Genomic DNA, 18501 nt, shown 5'->3' with positions numbered 1-18501 from the left:
GACTTTTTGAAATATTGAAATCAACTCTTTACACCCCCCATTATAACTATAGAAGAGGCAACTTCATAGACTAGACAAAAATCATCCAAATTATTATTTTTTAAGATACGTCTAACTTAAGTAAATGCCTTAAAGAATCATTCCATGTTATTGAGCATCACACATACTTAACTTAGATGAAATGTATAACTCTTTCAACTACATTTTAGTAGTGTGGCAAAAACAGTTACATTCCGCTTGTAATTACTTGGGCTTTATCTGTCTTTTTAGACTCTAATTCATAAACTTTTACCTTTGACTACTCACTAAGTGTACTCCCCTGCTGGCACTTATCTTGAGGGAGCCTGAATTAGTTATTAAAACATGAGGGTAGTGGTTTCCAAACTTGGTTGCACATTGGAGTCACTTGGGGAACTTTAAAAATATTGATGCCTAGCTCCAATCCCCAGACATTCTGATTGAATTGGTAGAGGGTGTGAGTGAGCAAATGGACTTTAAAAGCTCCCTGGGTGACTCTAGTCCAGACTTAGATTTGGTTTTAGCGTCCTTACCTGAAGTCCTCTGGGTCCTTTTGGTCCATATGACCCAGGGGATCCCTATGGAATAAAATTAATGGTAAGTCACTCAAAATATCCACCTTCAAAGTACAACGATTTTAGGTGGAAGAGAAGGGAACATGTTTTCAGTAATGGCCAGTCTTCTTCGGTTATCCAAACCTCAAAGCTAACATATTCATTGTTAACAAAATGATCCTCATTAATAAGTCAAATGGAGGGTCAAACTTTCCAGTAGCAAACAAACTCCATGAAAACATAATGTTAGATATAAGTTCTTGGCCTATATATTGTCATTTTCATCAAAATAGAAGATTTCTTAAGATTCCTTAGAAAGTAGTAAACTGTGAAATACTGCTTTCTTCCTACCAGGCAATGTCAGTTAAATTAATTTAGTAAGTATTTCCAATGTCTAAATCACTCTTTGCCCATCTTCAAAACACAGAACTTAGCAAAACACAGATCATACTTAACATTCTTCTAATAGAAAATATTTCAGTATGTTTCATAACTAGGAAACCCTTTGAAATTTATTTTTCTTAGAGGATAATGTAGTCTCATATCTCTTTTCTCAGATTTTCACTTTTTTTTCCTGCTTTTGTTGTATGTGTTCCTGCACACTGCTTTAGCATATCTTCATCCACTTTTATTCTTAATTCCCAATGAATTTTTCTTCGCTCTCACTCTCTTGATCTCTCACACCTTTTATGGGAAGAAATCATGAAACTTTTCTCTGTAAAATGTGTTCAGATTTCCATTCTCACTATCCAGGTAGAGAGAACACACCTTCATCTTCTAGAATCCCCATCAACACTGAGTATTACATATTATCTATTATTTCAGTGTTTGCCCATTTGATTGGTGGAATAATATTTTAATGTTTTAATTTCACTTATCTGATTGCTAATGTATTGGATATTTTTAATTTATTAGCCATTATATTTTCTTTTTTGGGTTTTCTGTTTCTTTGTATGTTTTACTTGTGAATTTATGTGAATTCTCTTCATGTCAAGGACTCTTTTTCATTGACTGTGTACATGCATTTTTCAAATTTTTACTTCTCTGACATTGGGATACATATTACAATCAATTGCATCTTTATAATTGACAGTATTTTTCTTTCTTTTTGGCACAGAATATAATAGGGCATTTAGCAATCCTTGGCATCTTAGTCAATGAAATATGACATTAACTCTTTGTCAGCCATTTTTATCTCAAATACTTTTCCTAGTTATTATCTGATTTTTATTTTTGCTCTGTTCTGTATGTGTCCCTCCTGCATTTTTGAGTCCAAGTTCATCTCTCGTTCTCAGTTATCTTCCAGGAAGAATCCATTCATTATCATACTTTCCATTTCGCCCAGAGATAATTTCCAAGCCTACGTTTTTGGACCCTCCTGAGCTTTCACTCTGCAGCAGTTTAAAAAGCTTTCAGAAAACCTCAGGCTGTTTAAAGTGTTTAGTTACATGGGCCACAGTCATTATCTTGTCCTTTCCTTTTCACTTTCTGCCTCACTTTCTCCCCTTGACTCTCTGCCATAATTAAAATATAGATATTGAAAGAGTTTGGTGTCTTACAGGCATGCTCTTAGTAGTTTTTAACTGTAACAAAAACTACTTTTACTCTGCGCTTTTTTTGACCCTTTATTATTATATTTCAAATGCACTCAATGTATTTCTGGTCCATTAAGGAACTCCTTAACATGTTTAATATTGTCTCCTGTTTAAATACTTTACTCGTATTTGTTTTTTTAATGAAAAGTGAATACCTACTCAATTATCTGTAACTCACTGGATTTTCAAAATGTCCAACCCCTATCTGAGTCTGCTTCTGTCACAGTATTTGTAACTATCTCATTAACTTATTTCATAGAGTTCACTCTGCTTGGGAAGCGCTTGGTCTCAGTGTTTACATCAGGACAACAATTCTACTTTTTCCCAATGGAGCTTGAATTGACGTTTTGCTGGTTAAATTATTCTTTTCACCATAACATTCAGTAGGCCTGCCCTCAAAGGTTAGTGTACCACGAAGCAAAGTCTTAATGGAACATAAGAAAGGCATTTGGGGACATTATTACTTAAAATTAGGTAATGGCTTTGTCCTTTGCTTCCTGTTTTACTGGTGAGAAAATTGAGCCAATGACTCTCTAACTTCAGTAGTAAGATCAGCACAATGCATCCCAGGAATTTCCTATTTTTTTTAATTGTTTGTTTTTTTTTTAATAAGTAGAGTTGGTATACAATCTTACATTGGTTATATTAGTTTCCGGTGTACAATACAGCGATTCAACATTTTTATAACTTATAATGTGATCACCCCACTGAGCTAATTCTAGCAATCATCTATCACTGTGTCAACTTATCACAACATTGTTGACTTTATTCCCCTTCCCCTTTTCACTAGTCCTCTGCTCTCTCCCTTCTGGTAACCATTTCTTTGATCTCTATTAAAACACAACAAAACGAACAAACAAACAAAAACACTCATAGAAACAGGAATTTCGTCTTAAGGAAACTCGGCCCCACAGGATCAGAGATGTTGGCATTTTAAAAACATGTTCCTTACTTTGTCACCTTTTATTCCTGGTTTACCACATTCTCCACGTACACCCTAAAATAAATGAATAAAATAAATCAGAGGACATTTACAGCCATTCTGTGTTAGGATTTTCTTTTAAAGATTCCCAGCAGAATCTTACGACATAAGCACTGTGATGGATTATACCCAGTGTTATCCTCAGTCCTGTGGGTTCTTTGGGCATTGAAGTCTGGAAAATTGTACCCATAAGTCATTTTTAACTTGACAGAATCAAATCAGCGATACCACCTAATGAGGTCTAACATTTTCGAGAGATGGATGAAATTAAAAGAAGCTGAGGTTTACTGACCATCTACCATATATTACACGCCCTTTGCATGTGTGATTTAATCGAATCCACAGTACAGCCCAATGCGATCAGCTCTACAATTCTTATTTTATAGAAGAGAAAACTTAAGCTGAATGAGATAACGTCTCCGCATCAGAGGTAGTAAGAATCAAAGTCTGATCCCAGGCCTACCCAGTCTCAGAGTCCCTACTGTTTCCACAACACTGTGCTCCAGCCCTAGTACCAACTTTCAGCAAGCGGTAGACAGATTCTGCCTCAAGAGTGTAAGGAAACTCTTCGGAGACCCTGCCCTGACTTGGTAGGGAAAGGAGGCAAGATGAACTAGCAAGGCCTGCTGTGAGACGGAGTGGGGCGTGGTGGCCAGCATGCTGTGTATGCCCCATCCTCATTCTCCACCGTGCTGCCTTTCCTGGAATATGAATGAAAAAAAGCTAGCATATACATTATGCCTCACAGTTTATCATTAATGTTATTTTATGGAAATTATCTCAGTTAATCTGCCATCAACTGTCTGAGGTAGATATTATCAGCCCAGTTGTACAGTCTCAAATTGTGTGATTCAAAAAGGTTAAGTAACTTGCTCAGGACTTCTAACACTTCTAAAAATTGAAGTAGAATGTAACAGAGTCACTGCAGAGTTGCTTTCATATATATATATACATTTTGAGCCTCAAAACAATTCATATTTCTAAGAAAAGCCAAGTCAGCTGGAGAAGTAAATGGTTCACTTCAATGTACATGCTAGCCAGTGACTCCTCCTCCAGCGTCCTCACTGCTGGTTTCCGCTTCTGCTGCTGCTGTATTCCCCATGCGCTGCTCTGAGGCGTACCACTTGAAATACCAGTACACGAGTAAGAGATTGCACAAACAAGCACTTTAGTGGCCTGCTTCCTTCATCAAGGAAGTCTTACTATGGAAAATAAAGGTCAGTTGAGTTAAACAGTATACTTAATGATCTAGTAGATTTATATTCTGGTGCAAGCTTTATCTTATCACAAAATAGCAACAAACGGTTCACAGACTAACAGCCAGCCTGCGGACCACATCTTGGATAGCGCTGCTCCAAGAAGGGAAATCACAATTGTAACCACCAGCTATGGGTGCAAAGTGTGTGCCAAGGCCTTTGCATTATTGCTGATCTCACACCAGCCTTGCAAGGTCGGTAGATATATCTTAGTTCACAGATAAGGGAAATGAGGCTCAGAGAGATTAAGTAATTTGCCCATGACCGCAAGCTGAGTCTGGTAGACGCTCAGGCCTGTGTTCTTCATTAGCCACCCAAAGAGGAACAAAGCACACCGCGATGTTCTGTAAATTACTCCGCACCGACCTGACACTTCTGCCTCGGGTGCTGCACAGGGCATTGCTGGCATGGGAGCGGAAAGAGGGAGGTGCAATGCTTCGATGCAGCTACACCTCTGTTCAAAAGCAATCTATTCTCTCCCCACATCACGTGAGTCAGACTGACCCAGGAGAAACCGAGCTTTCCCTTCGAACACGTTGCACATTTATTTCTGAACGCAAATGGAAAATCACTCTTGAAGAATCAGTTAGAAAGCAATTAATGTAATAATGTTAGATGGGAATAAAATGAGTCGACCACCAAAATATAAAACAGAAAAGTAACATAAATACACTCAAAATTATTTTGGCTGGAATTCACATTCCATTAGCCCAGACAGATGTGTTAGCTATGGGGTCCTGAGGAACAGCATTTGTTTGGGGTGGGGGCATGTTCCCATCAGCGAAACTATTGTACCGGTGTTATTTGCCTCTGCGAAGGCGGTTTCTTTTTGGTGGACTTATGGATCGCTGTGGAGTGACCACAGTGACAGTCCCAGGGAGCAAGTGCTTCAGAAAGCTGTGAATAGATTAGCTCTGTTCCCAGCCTCTTGACTCCCGATGCTGCTGCTCCTGGTGAAATCCTGGCTTGAATGTCAGGGTCAGGGTCACTTTCTCTGACCCTGTGTATATTTGTGTGTATTTTCCAAGTGAGATCTCCTCCCGGCAGTCTGTAATTCCCCAGAGGTTTCAATGAATATTTTATGCATATATGAAATACACATATCTTCCTGGGGTCAATAATTAGCTCATTATATAAATCAAGATGGAATGGGAGGTTATTCATAATTCTTCTAAAGTGTATATACATATACGTGTGTGTGTGTGTGTGTGTGTGTGTTTATGACAAATTTGCAATCATGGAACTTTTTCAACTTTCCCATATCAACATGTGTGTCTGGTCTCTTCCTAACAGCACCTTGCATTTACAGGCCAGCAAAGAGTTTAGAACACACTGTCACATTCATTATCCTGTTTGATTCTCTGAGAATTAGGGAGGCCTGTATTAATCCAGTTCTATATGGAGGATGAAATAGACACTCCAAGAGGCTGAGGAGCCCAGGTTCTTAAGGGCAGAATCGTGGCATTTCTTACTCTCTTCCTCTGGATTAGAGATATGTTTATTTTTGTATGGGGGTTGACCCCTAATATTTGCAGGGCCGAAGGATGAGTGTAAGCAGAAGCCCACATACCATATATCTAAATAATGGAAAGTTAAAAATCAAGCTAATAAACTAATCATGTTCTAGCTTCCCTTCTTCACAAATATACCTTCAAAAGAAATTTAAAAATTAAAGAATTTAGGGGTTCCCCAGAGGTCCATGCAGGAGCCCAGCCCCACTTCACTTCCCACCTCCAGCTCCTTCCACAGTGAGAGATGCTGTGTGTGAGTAGAGAAGGTGCCCCACACAGCACAACAAAGCTGCCTCCAGGCCCCTCGTACCCTAGCAGACAGCTTCCATTTGGTTCCCCCTCATGCCTGGGAAGAAAGTAGACATGGGAAACAGGTTTGTGTATGCTTTCAAAGAAGGCTCAGATCACTTTGCAGGGACGTTTGGGGTCTTGGTTACCCAAAGCATGATCTAGGCCAAGCAGGCACAGGCCTCCTGCCCTGCAAAGCCTGGCTTGGGGTGGGGGACAGAGGAGACCCAGAGAAGGACCCTCTAAGGTGAGGCCTCTTGCCCAGGTCTGAGGGTTGTACCACCTGCAGGAATGGAGGCAGGGACTCCTCAGATTTCAGAGAGAAAATCTGATCATAGAACAGTGGCAGACTTTGTGAACCGTTGAGCCCTCTCAGAGGTTCCTGAGTCCCAGGGCAACTTGTTCATTTCTTTTGAATCAGGCTATTAACTTCTTCTTCTTGAATTAATTGCATCAGTTTCCTAATTTGTAACTTGCAAATAATCTACAAACCCATCCCTTTTATTTGTCAAATTTACTGCCCCCTACAATCTCTATGCAGATGCTTACCTGAATGAAGTCAGTGGTTCTGCACTGTTTGACCAGGATAGATCCTCTTTCCCCATAAGAGGGTTGGGAAGTTAAGCACCAAAGGAACAAGCGCGTTGCAGTATTTCTGCATCCGTTTGTACACTGAAACTTTCAGTCTGGATACCCGTTTGCAGAGCTCAGGGAGACTGGGCACCAATCTCGGTGACCTCAGGGCTCCTTCCACCCCTTACGACACACACCCATATCTCCAGTTATGTTATTATTTGTGTCAACAGAGCTTATATTTATGAATTAGGGAATCCAGACTTACAAAAATAACTTTTATTCAGTACATAAATACAGCAATGTTTCTGTTTTTCTTTCTGGAATTCTGGTCTATTGGTTGTTACAAACTTACCTTCTCACCCTTGTACCCAGGAATACCCTAATTAAAAAAAGAAAAGAAAAAGTAAAATGTGATATTAGGAGGCATAGTTGGAGGAAGTATTTGATGCTTTGCATTTGTGACATTACAAAACATGTCAGTACAATCTTGGAAAATAAGACCATATATACATAGGCTATTTCACTTTGCACTTAGGGACTGTACATTTACTAGGGAGAAGAAAAGAACCTATTTTTCCTTTTATTACATTCTATTCTCAGTACCAGGCATTTTTTCAAACCCAATTTCTTGCCCTTTGGCCTGAAGCTGAAGGAGACAGTATACACTGAACCTCACTGTAGAAGTGAAGACCTGTAATTGTCCTTTCAAAATTGTTGTATTGACTTTTAAACTATGAACTATTGTGGCTGAGAATGTTTCACAGGGACTGGTAGTGAAAATGGCTTTGGGGTAATGTCCTTTAAAATGTCCATCAATGTTTATATTCTTTATGATTCTCCTTTCAAATTCAGTGTAGAATGTAAACATCAAGGAAATGAGCGGTTCCTTTTTCAGTCCTAATGAGCCCGTGACCTTTAAGTTACTATTTTATCTCCTGCTAAATGAGGGGCCAGAGTGTCTGCTCATTTTCGGGGTCACTCCTGGGAACCCTGCACAGCCCTCTCCATTGTGTTGCTACACATAAGCCCTTTAAGTGACACAAATCCTTTTCAAACAGGATTTCATGTCTTCTTCATACAACTGCGGTTTTCAAGCATGACAATAGAATTGTAAGATATATTTTTAGTGGGCTGGAGAAACTAGTGGAATAGACAAGCCATACTCGCAGTTACATGTAAGTCTGCCCACAAAATTTTGTTCTCTGTGTTACTTTTTTTAAATGATAAAAAAGAAAACCTCAGGGAGAAAATAACACTTCTCACCAAATGAACATAGGGGTGCTTATGTTCTTTCAAAGTAGTGATTTGGGTTCCTTTGGATATGTTCCCAGAAGCCCAAGTGCTGGGTCAAAAGGCAGATCCATTTTTAATTTTTTGAGGTAACTCCATACTGTTTTCCACAGTGGCTGCCCAAGTCTGCATTCCCACCAATAGTGCAAAAGTGTTCCCCTTTCTCAACATCCTCGCCAGCACTGGTTGTTTGTTGATTTATTGATGATAGCCATTCTGACGGGTGTGAAATGGTATCTCATTGTGGTTTTAATTTGCATTTCTCTGATGATTAGTGATGTTGAGCATCTTTTCATCTCTTGGCCATCTGTATGTCCTCTTTGGAGAAGTGTCTGTTCAAGTCCTTTGCCCATTTTTTAACTTGGCCAGTTGTTTTTTGGTGTTGAGTTTTGTAAGTACTTTATAAATTTTGGATATTAACCCATTATCAGATGTATCAGTGAAAATTTTCTCCAATTCTGTGGGTTGTCTTTTTATTTTGTTGATGGTTTCCTTTGCTGTGAAAAACTTTTTAATTTGACATGCTCCCATTTGTTTATTTTTTTTTCTTTTGTTTCCCTTGCCTGGGGAGATATATCCGATAAAAAACTGCTACAACGTATGTCCAAGATTTTGCTGCCTATGTTTTCTTCTAGGATTTTTATGGTGTCAGGCCTAAGTCTTCAATCCATTTTGAATTTTTATTCTTATGTGTGGTATAAGAAGGTCTAGTTTCATTTTCCTGCACATATCTGTCCAATTTTCCCAACACCATTTATTGAATAAACTATCCTTAGCCCATTCCTTTGTCAAATATTAATTGACTATAAAATTGTCAGTTTATTTCTGGGCTGTCTCTTCTGTTCTGTTGATCTATGTGTCTGTTTTATGCCAGTACCATGCTGTTTTGATTACTATGGCCTTATGGTATAGTTTGATATCAGGGAGCATTATCCTCCAACTTTGTTCTTCTTTCTCAGGATCACTATTGCTATGTGGTACCTTTTGTAGTTCCATATAAATTTTTGGAGTATCTGCTCTTGTTCTGTGAAATACATCAGTAGAATCTTGTTAGGTATTGCATTGAATCTATGGCTTGCTTTGGATAGTATGGACATTTTAATGATGTTCATTCTTCCTATCCATGAACATGGTATGTGCTTCCACTTATTTGTATCTTTTTCAGTCTCCTTCTTCAGTGTCTTATAATTTTCTGAGAACAGGTCTCTTACATTCTTAGTTAGGTTTATTTCTAGGTATTTCATTCCTTTTGAAGCAATTGTGAATGGGATTGTTTTCTTAATTTCCATTTCTGTTAGTTTATTATTGGCATATAAAAATGCCACTGATTTCTGGGTATTAATTTCTATATTCTACTACTAATTTGCTGAATTCATTTATCAGTTCTAGTAGTTTCTTGGTGGAATCTTTGGGGTTCTCTATGTACAGTATCATGTAATTTGTGAATAGAGACAGTTTTACTATCTTCCTTTCTGTTACCGTTACTTCCTTTCCAACTTGGATGCCTTTATTTCTTCTTGTCTGATTGGCTAGGATTTTCAATACTATGTTGAATAAGAGAGGTGAAAGCAGACATTCCTGTCTTCTTCCCTGTCTTAAGGGGAACACTTGTAGTTTTTGTTGAGTATGATGCTGGCAGTGGGTTTGTCATACATAGCCTTTATTATGTTTAGGTATGTTCCGGATATTCCCACTTTGCTGAGAGTTTTTATCATAAATAGGTGCTGGATTTTACCAAATGCTTTTTCTGTATCTATTGATATGATCATGTGGTTTTTATCCTTCATTTTGTTTATGTGGTGAGTCACATTTATTGATTTGTGAGTGTTGTACCAACCTTGCATTACCAGAATAAATCCCACTTGATGACAGCATGTGATCTTTTTGATGCATTGCTGTATTCGGTTTGCTAATACTTTGTTAAGAATTTCAGTGTCTTTGTCCATCAGGAATATTGACCTATAATTTTCTTTCTTTGTGGTGTCTTTATCTGGTTTTGGAATTATGATACTTCTGGCCTTGTAAAATGAGCTTGGGAACCTTTCCTCCTTTTGAATGTTTTGAAATAGATTGAGAAGGAGAGGTGTTAGTTCTTCTGGGAATGTTTGTTAAAATTCACCTGTGAGGCTATCCAGTCCAGGACTTTAGTTTTGGGGGAGGTTTTAACATTATGTTGGGTGCATAAATGTTTTACTAGGGTTATCTCCTCTTGTTGGACTCTTTTCTTTATCATTATGTAATGTAATGTCCTTGTTTGTCTGTTTCTGTAGCCTTGGTTTTAAAGTCTATTTTGTCAGATATAAGTGCCGCTACTCCAGATTTTTTTCCCTCTCCATTTGCATGAAATATTTTTTTCTGTCCCTTTACTTTTAGTCTGTGTGTATGTTTCCATCTAAGATCTATCTCTTGGAGGCAGAATATATGGGTCTTGTTTTCTTATCCTTTCACTTACCCGATGTCTTTTGGTTGGAGTATTTAAGCCATTTACATTTAATGTGATTATTGATAGATAAGTATATAGTGCCATTTTATTGTTAGACTGTTTTCCTCTGGGTCTTTTTTTTTCTTTCTCTTTTTCTTCTTATTTTTAAAGCAAGCCCTTTAACACTTTTTTTTTAATACTAGTTGGTGTTAACAAACTCCTTTAGGTTTTTCTTGTCTGGGAAGCTCCTTATTTCTCCTTCAGTTTTAAATGATGGCCTTACTGGGTAGAGTAGCTTGGTTGTAGGTCATTGCTTTTTATCACCTTCAATAGTTCACACCACTCCCTTCTGGCCTGAAATGTTTCTATTGAAAAATCAGGTGACAGCCTAATTGGTGCTCCCTTGTAGATTACTATCTGCTTTTCTCTGGTGGCTTTTAGGATTATCTCCTTATCTTTAAGCCTTGCCATTTAAATCATGATGTGCCTAGGTTTAGGCCTCTTTGTGTCCAACTTGTTTGGGACGCTCTGAGCTTCCTGGATCTGTGTGTCTTTATCCTTCACCAAATTAGGGAAATTTTTGGTCATTATTTCTTCAAATAGGTTCTTGACTCCTTGGTTGTTCTCTTCCGCTTCTGGTATTCCCACGATGCGAATATTTTTATGCCTCATGCTGTCCAAAATGTTTCTTCAGTTCTTCTCATTTTTTTAAAATTCTGTTTTCTTTTCGGTGCTCTGCCTGAGTGTTTTTTTTTCTACTTTGTCTTTCAAATCACTGAAGTGATCCTCTACTTCACCTAACCTACTGTGTATTCCTTCCAGTGTATTATTTATTTCAGATATTGCATTTTTTATTTCTGACTAGTCCTTTTTTTATGGTTTCTATGTCTTTTTTTCATGCTGTTGAATATCCCTATAATCATTATTCTAAATTCCCTATCTAATAAATTGCTTGCCTCCATTTCATCTAGTTCTTCTGGAGAATTCTCTTGTTCTTTAATTTGGAGTCTGTGTCTGGTCTTCCCATTGGGGCTGCTTCTTTGTATTTGATTCTATGTATTAGGTAGATCTGCAAAGACTGTGGTGTAGACCTTTGTCAAACACTGCTTGTTACTGGTCCTGGTCAACCTGTTTGGAGCTACCAGTGGTCCACAGCATGTGGCTGCCTGTGCTGGGCCTGTTTGTGTGCAGAAAGAACCAGGCTGTGCACCAAGGACCACGTTTATCAGCACAAGGCTCAAGAGAGGGTCAGCTGAAGTCTCAGAGCTCCCAGAGATCTGTCTTAGTTTTTTAAACTAATCAATGATATAGCCTCAAGCTGTACTCAGCAGCCCAACTTAAGCTCCACAGGATGGGGCAGAGTAATTCCTGTGGGCAGGGCTATTGCCTCCCCTCAGGCTGATGCCACTTGGAGGGGAGTGCTCTGCCTGAGAAAGATAGACTCTGCAGTATGGGGAATGACTCAGCATAGGGATCCTGGCAGCTGTTCCTTCAGTTCTCTCCCCAGAGCCACCAGCCCCAGACTCTCCTCATGTGTCTCTAGTCCACTCTGCCCTCCCTCTGCCAGAGCCCAGGCAAAGTGGCTGCAAACAGAATTTTGTGTGTTGTCCCTTTAAGAGGTTCTCTGCATCTCCGCCATCTCTCCCTTGTAGACAGAAAACCCATTGCTTTACACAGCTGGAGGTTATCTGGGCTCCTTTACAAGCCCTGGTAATGTAGACTGGGGAGCCCAGTTTGGGGTTTAGACCCCACACTTCTCAGGAGGAACCCCCTGGCTACTGAAGTATCCCTCTGGCACTTCCTGTGGAAGCCCAGCTAGCCTTTTTGTGCCTCCTCCATACTCCCTACCAGTCCCGTTGTGGTGAAGTAGTTTCTTCTGTCTATCCTTGGTTATGAGCCTTCTTTCCAGCTAGTTTTCAGTTAGTTATTCAGGATAATTTATCTACAATTTAGTTGTAATTCCAGACTGGCCCTGAGAGGAAGTTAATATAGCTTCCACTTACTCTTCTGCCATCTTGGGTCTGTTCCCATCATTACTTTGTGTTAAAAGAGTTACATTGTATTTAGGAAGGAATAGTGTTTACAAAAATAAAGGCATATTACTTTTATAGTATTCCATTCTCTTCTTGTTCCCTGTTTTTCTCTCTGAAATCTCTGATTTATTTATTATGTGGTTGCTATCAGTTTCATTCCTTCCTTTCTTTCATGGCATCTTAATTGCTAGTTTTCAAATATTCAAATTTGAAATATCCACAACTGCACTCTTGGCTCTCTGCCAAAATTGTTTCTGACTTTCTTATTTCTATTAATGCTATCATATTTCAAATCACACAGTCTCAAAAACTTATAATTATCTTTTCTCCCTACTTGCCCCTTATACTCCTTTAATCCAACCAGTTAACATTCCCCAGCAGCTTCCACTGCACTTGTTTTAAATCCACTGCTACCCTCACCAATGAAGCTCTATTGATCTAGCCTCTGCCTAAGCTATAGCCTCATCTCCCACCACTCATCATCAGGTTCTGGCTTGCTTTACATTTCCTGTGCCTGCCAAGATTGTTCCCACCTCAGAGCCTTTGTCCCTACTGCTCCTTCTGCCTAGAACGCCCTCATGACCTTGTTTTATATTTCCATAACACCTCTCACTGACCAAAATTCTTATTCATTTGTTTGCCTATTTATTGCCCCCCTCCCCCCCTCTAGAACACTTTGTGAAACAGGAACTGTCTTGCTCACTCCTGTAACCCAGTATGTAATGAGGACCCAACACACAGAATGTGCTCAACATACACTTGTTGAATATATAAGTTAGGTTAATCACCACACTCTATCATTGCTTCCCTTTCATGATTCTCACAATGTCCTCTTCCCTTCTATGTTGTAACCACTGTAGCCCAGTTTTGCCCAATATAATGGGGGCCCCAATTGGGAGTCCCATATGTAACTCTAAATTTCCTAATAGCCACATTAAAAAAGCAATGAACAGGTCCTCCTGTTTTATTTTATATATATTTTATTTATTTTATTTATCCCAATAGGTCCAAAATGCTGTCAGTTCAACATGTAATTATATAAAGAAATATCAATGAGATAGTTTACTTCTATTTTGGGGATATTAAGTCATCAAAATTTTGTATGTATTTTATTTCTAAAGCACACCACAATTTCATATTTCAACTGCTCAGTAAGCACATGTGGCTAGTGGTTTTCACATTGGCCAGAGCGGCCTAGCCAATGTCCCTGTTATTTCTCATAAAAGCTATAGCAATACACCTTCTAAGTGCTTCTTCTGCTTTTCACATTCCAGTTTCTCTTTTAGAGCCATGCCAGACTAATCTTCCAAATACGTAGGTAGCTCCTGTGTCATATGCCTCATCTAAAATCTTGGGGGGGGGGGGGCCCAGCACCTGGCAAAGCCCAGACCTTACAACCAGCAGAGAGCACCCACTCTGATCCTATCTCACCATTGCCCAACACACTGCCTTCCTGCTGGCAGCTGCCCAAGGCCCTCTCCATCTGGAATATCTGTCCCCTTCCACCTTCCTATTCTGTCCTTTCCTGTCACAGTACTACACCCTTCAGGGGCCACCCCACAAAACTGCGCCGACAACTTCAGTCCCTGAATTCCTATAACACTTTGTACGTGCAATTTTCACAATATTTTGACACTCTGCTTCAAATAGTAGCTATCTTAAATATCTTATCTCTCCTATGAGAAAATAAATGTTTCAAAAATATAAATGCTTTGCCTTAATTTTATTTTTACTTAATAATATGTTTCATATGTAGAAGATAACAAAGAAATAACACAAATTCTGAATGGATTTCCATTGAAATTATCAAACTTTCTCTCAGACTTTTTCATGTAGTTGATTGAAAACACCAAGAGAACAGTGTTTAAAACTCTGGTTCTGAGTCTTGGGCTTTGACCCAAGGAGACAGGCTGAGAGGAGGAACGTAACATGGCACCCTTTTGTTCACTGTGTACTCCTCGGCTATTTTCCACACCAGTAATGAAAATTTTTCTGTAGTTATTTCTCATACAATTCTGATATCTTCTATCTTCTAATTATAGGGATAATCAATCAACTAGAATAATCTCTTTTTCTCTGTCTCTCTCTCTCTCTCTTTTGATCTGTAGAATTGGATTTACAACAGCGTAGTTTAGGTTGTGTAATTGTTATGGCCCCAGAATTTTAATTTCCTCTATATTGAAAAAAAGAAAACCAGAAGAAAAAAAGCAAAATGTTTTTCTTATTGAGCCTTTCACAAGTGTCAAATTCAGTATCAGAGAGTGGCATGTGGTTGACCACTTGTCCTATCATCACTCCCGTTGAACGGAGTATTGTCCTCTCATACTTCCACTTCTAAGATCACTTTTGTCTGACTCGTCTGTGACATCACTAGCCCACGTAGATAGAAATCATTTTCACACTCGCACTCCAGGGGTCAAAACGATCAATTCCAAAATCTAGCACCTGGGATTAGGTTCTTAGGAAGGCATTCCCGTTGCGTACATACCCCAGGGCCTCTTTCTCCAGGTTCTCCCTTTTGAGCATCACCCTGTGACAAATGAAAAACTCAGTCAGAATTCCACTGCCCTGCAGAGGGGCTGATTGCTTGATAAAACGTGTTATTCAGAATTCCCAGAGTAATAAATTAAGCCAATGCAGAAAGAAAATCTTTGGCCTTCCCCTTTGACATTTTCACTATGCAATCCAGGGAAGAAAACAGCAGCTCAGATAGCCTTTGCCCTTTGGAGTGAAGCCAGATGTAGAGGGCCCCAAATCCAGGTACCTGTTCACAGTGTAGGCGGGGTCTTTTATCCCAGTTTAACAACACAGCCATTGTTCTCAAACACAGCACTGTACCCACTGGGAGCCGGCCACTCTGGCCTTGCTCCAAGGGGCTGTGGGATGTTTTCCAAAATGTCCTAAAGACTGATTGCTTGATTTCAGCAAGACTTAGGAAAATATATTATGTGGCACAAAATTACGAGCCAAATAAATGAAATAAAAACATAGACTCATCACAGGTATTTAATAAAACAAAACGAGACATGAGGGCATTAATTTGAACCCATAAAGGTGAGTGAGTGTAGGGGGGTGTGTGTGTATTGTTAAGCAGCTCAAAGATGCTTTACATTCTCTTTCTTTGACAAACAGGCAATTGGGAAAGAATACTTCAATGCATCTAACTTATCATATTTTTCATTACATTCCTAAATATATTCTCAGAAATGAATTATTGGGTTAATTTTTTGAATATTTGAATGCCTCTTATGTAGTACCCAGTTGCTTTCCAAAATGTGCCACCTTACCTTTGCAATGAAGAGCAAACCAGTTTCACTACCGTATTTCTATCACTAGTTATTATTATTTTAATATTGCCATGTTAACTGTTATGAAAAATTATTTTTAATTTGAAAATTAAACCAAATTATGCATAAACCAAATTATGTGAATTAGAAAAATGTATCCCCTCCTAACTCCAAAATACAACCCAACAACCATGGGCTCTCAAGTTTCTACAATGTGAATAATTAGTACTAAAGGGTAGCTCAACGTCTCTGTTCTAAATTGTATTCATTATATAGTGAAATTACGTGCTTTTCTATGTCTTTATTTACTGGTTTTATTTCCTCTCTTGAAAATTATTTGTGTCCTTCGACCATTTAATTATTAGAAGGTTGATATTTTCTCATCCATTTTATTGTCTTTAGGTACTATGGAAATTAACCCAATGTCCATTTTATTTAATGAAAACATTTCCCTATATGTTTTCCTCTTTATTTTAAGTATTATTTTTCATTATATAGAATTTTGCCTTAATTTTTCACGTAGGTATATTTGCTAGTCTCTGTCTTGTGATACCTTCAGTTACTATAAAACTTGGAATGCCATTTTCCCAACAATGATCTGAACAGATAATTAATAATAATTAATCTAGAATTTTGTGATGGGTACACAAAGAAAAGAATTGAGGCAATGGCTGAAGAGTGGCTGACAATCTGGTGTTTTTTCTATTATTATTATAGATTACTTATATTCAAAGTGGATCCATGAAAAACATGTGTCTAGGTCAAATGATATGGAACATATCTTAATAATTCATGGAACATAGTGATGATTCATTTGGGACACCATTATTTCAATTACAAGTTTCTACTTACTGGGTCCCAAGGTTTCCTTAATGTACTGACTAACATGATCTTATGTAATATAAATGCAAGCTAAACAAACCAGATAGATAACACAGGAAGTGAACGTCCTGTACTTTTCACAGAAATCATCAGACTTTTTGGCATTGACGTGTACTGCAATGCTCTTTGTTTTCTTTGTTTTTGTTTTTTAAATAAATTTAGAAGATACATTCGTGTAAAGGAAAGATGTTTATTCATTTACCGGGTTTCCTTTTGGTCCTCGCTCACCTTTGATACCTGGGTTTCCGTGGGTACCCTGAAAGCAAAGGAAAAAAGATTATATCGAGCAGCCATTCCATTAGTTTCCTACATCTTATAATAATTTCTGATCAGCTCTATCCCATAAATGAGGGAAGCTTGTAAAATAACTACCTACCAAGAAGAGAGTCAACTCTACTATCTCCGTTCCTACACACCAGGAGGGCTGCACTGTCTTGCACAGACAGATTCTCTAGATTATCCAAAGGAGGATAATGTCTCCCTGTTATCTGCACACAAGCGCTTTTTTAAAAATTGTTGTTCAGGTACAGTGGTCTCCATTTTCCTGCCACCACTTTCCCCCACCCTATCCACACCCACCTTCGACCCTCCTTTCCCCCTTTGGCTTTGTCCATAGGTCCTTTATACATGTTCCTTGACTTGACCCTTCCTCTTCTTTCCCCCATTATACCTCTCCCCTCTCCCCACTGGTCTCTGTCAGTTTGTTCTATATTTCCATGTCTCAGTTTCTATTGTGCTCGCTTGTTTGTTTTGTCGATTAGGTTCCACTTACAGGTGAGATCATATGGTATTTGTGTTTCACTGCCTGGCTTACTTCACTTAGCATAATGCTCTCTAGTTCCATCTATGACAGCGTGAAATAGCCCTGGTATTTGCAGGTGTGAGTAGAGTGATCATCTCTGGGACTCCTGAATTGACCCTAAATTCAAGGGATAGATAATCTCAAAAGATGAAAGAAGAGAATTCTCCAAATCCTGTTCCAGAAAGGCTCTTCATTTTCCTATTCTCAAACAACTAAAAACATCACTTTTCTGAGAACTGGTTGTGGGGATACCCAATAAATGTTCCATAACACAGTTCTATGGCTACCCTTATTAAAACATGGGACTATCTTTTCTAACATATTGATTGACTAAAGTTGTCAGGTTAGCTCAGCAATTGCAAGTTTTGTTACTGTTCATGCTGAAACATAATTGAATATCACAAGTGAGCCTCCCACTGGTAATCCCCTGGTGTCATAAGTATAAACTAAGACTTTATGGTGAGGGAAACTCAAGCCTTGGCTTTGGTTCAAGTCGGCTTCTACTGGCTGCCACATTATCATGGAATGTCTCAAATCATGTATTTTGAAGGAAAAAAAACCCAAACATTCCTACTTTCTAATGCCTTGATTGGTAGGAAGGGTTGAAAAAGGATCGGCTTCAGCCTCAAGACTCAAGGTAAAATGCATCCATCACAGTCTTAAGAAGCTCACAACGCATCTCCTGTCCCATCTTCCAAATACAAGCATTAGTTCGAAAATCTTATCCATGCACTTTTGTGAAAAATCTCCAATGTGCTTCTGAACTTTAAGGTTTGCAATCATAAGTAAATGAAATACTGAAAAAGCAGCATGGATGCTTCCTGATGACCTGGTGTTAGAGAAATGTTCAGCATCTCCAGTCATCATTTAATCATTTGAAGTCACAGAATTCACTTGAACCCCCAAGGCTTCCCAGCCAGAGCTTCGTCTGCACACAGCCCCACAATATTGCATTTAGATGAGTGTAAAGACACAGTTACCTTCAGGAGAGGTCTCCCATCCTTG

General features: G+C 38.7%; 1 protein-coding gene across 2 annotated transcripts in view; it reads right to left on the bottom strand.

Moving 5' to 3' along the window:
• The window catches only part of COL28A1 (collagen type XXVIII alpha 1 chain), a 151515-nt gene that overhangs the window by 120128 nt on the left and 12886 nt on the right, over positions 1-18501 (bottom strand). For both annotated transcript variants that reach the window (XM_024577166.4, XM_053926548.2), the window contains exons 6-10: positions 16897-16950; positions 15014-15055; positions 7133-7159; positions 3120-3164; positions 552-596 (exon numbers count right to left, since the gene is read on the bottom strand). In XM_024577166.4, the coding sequence (XP_024432934.2) occupies positions 552-596; positions 3120-3164; positions 7133-7159; positions 15014-15055; positions 16897-16950 (213 nt within the window). The remainder of the gene's footprint in view (positions 1-551; positions 597-3119; positions 3165-7132; positions 7160-15013; positions 15056-16896; positions 16951-18501) is intronic.

Source organism: Desmodus rotundus, chromosome 6 (genome assembly GCF_022682495.2).
Source record: "Desmodus rotundus isolate HL8 chromosome 6, HLdesRot8A.1, whole genome shotgun sequence".
NCBI lineage: Eukaryota > Metazoa > Chordata > Mammalia > Chiroptera > Phyllostomidae > Desmodus > Desmodus rotundus.
The sequence above is the reverse complement of the archived record's forward strand: the minus strand, read 5'-3'. Positions and strand labels throughout refer to the sequence as shown.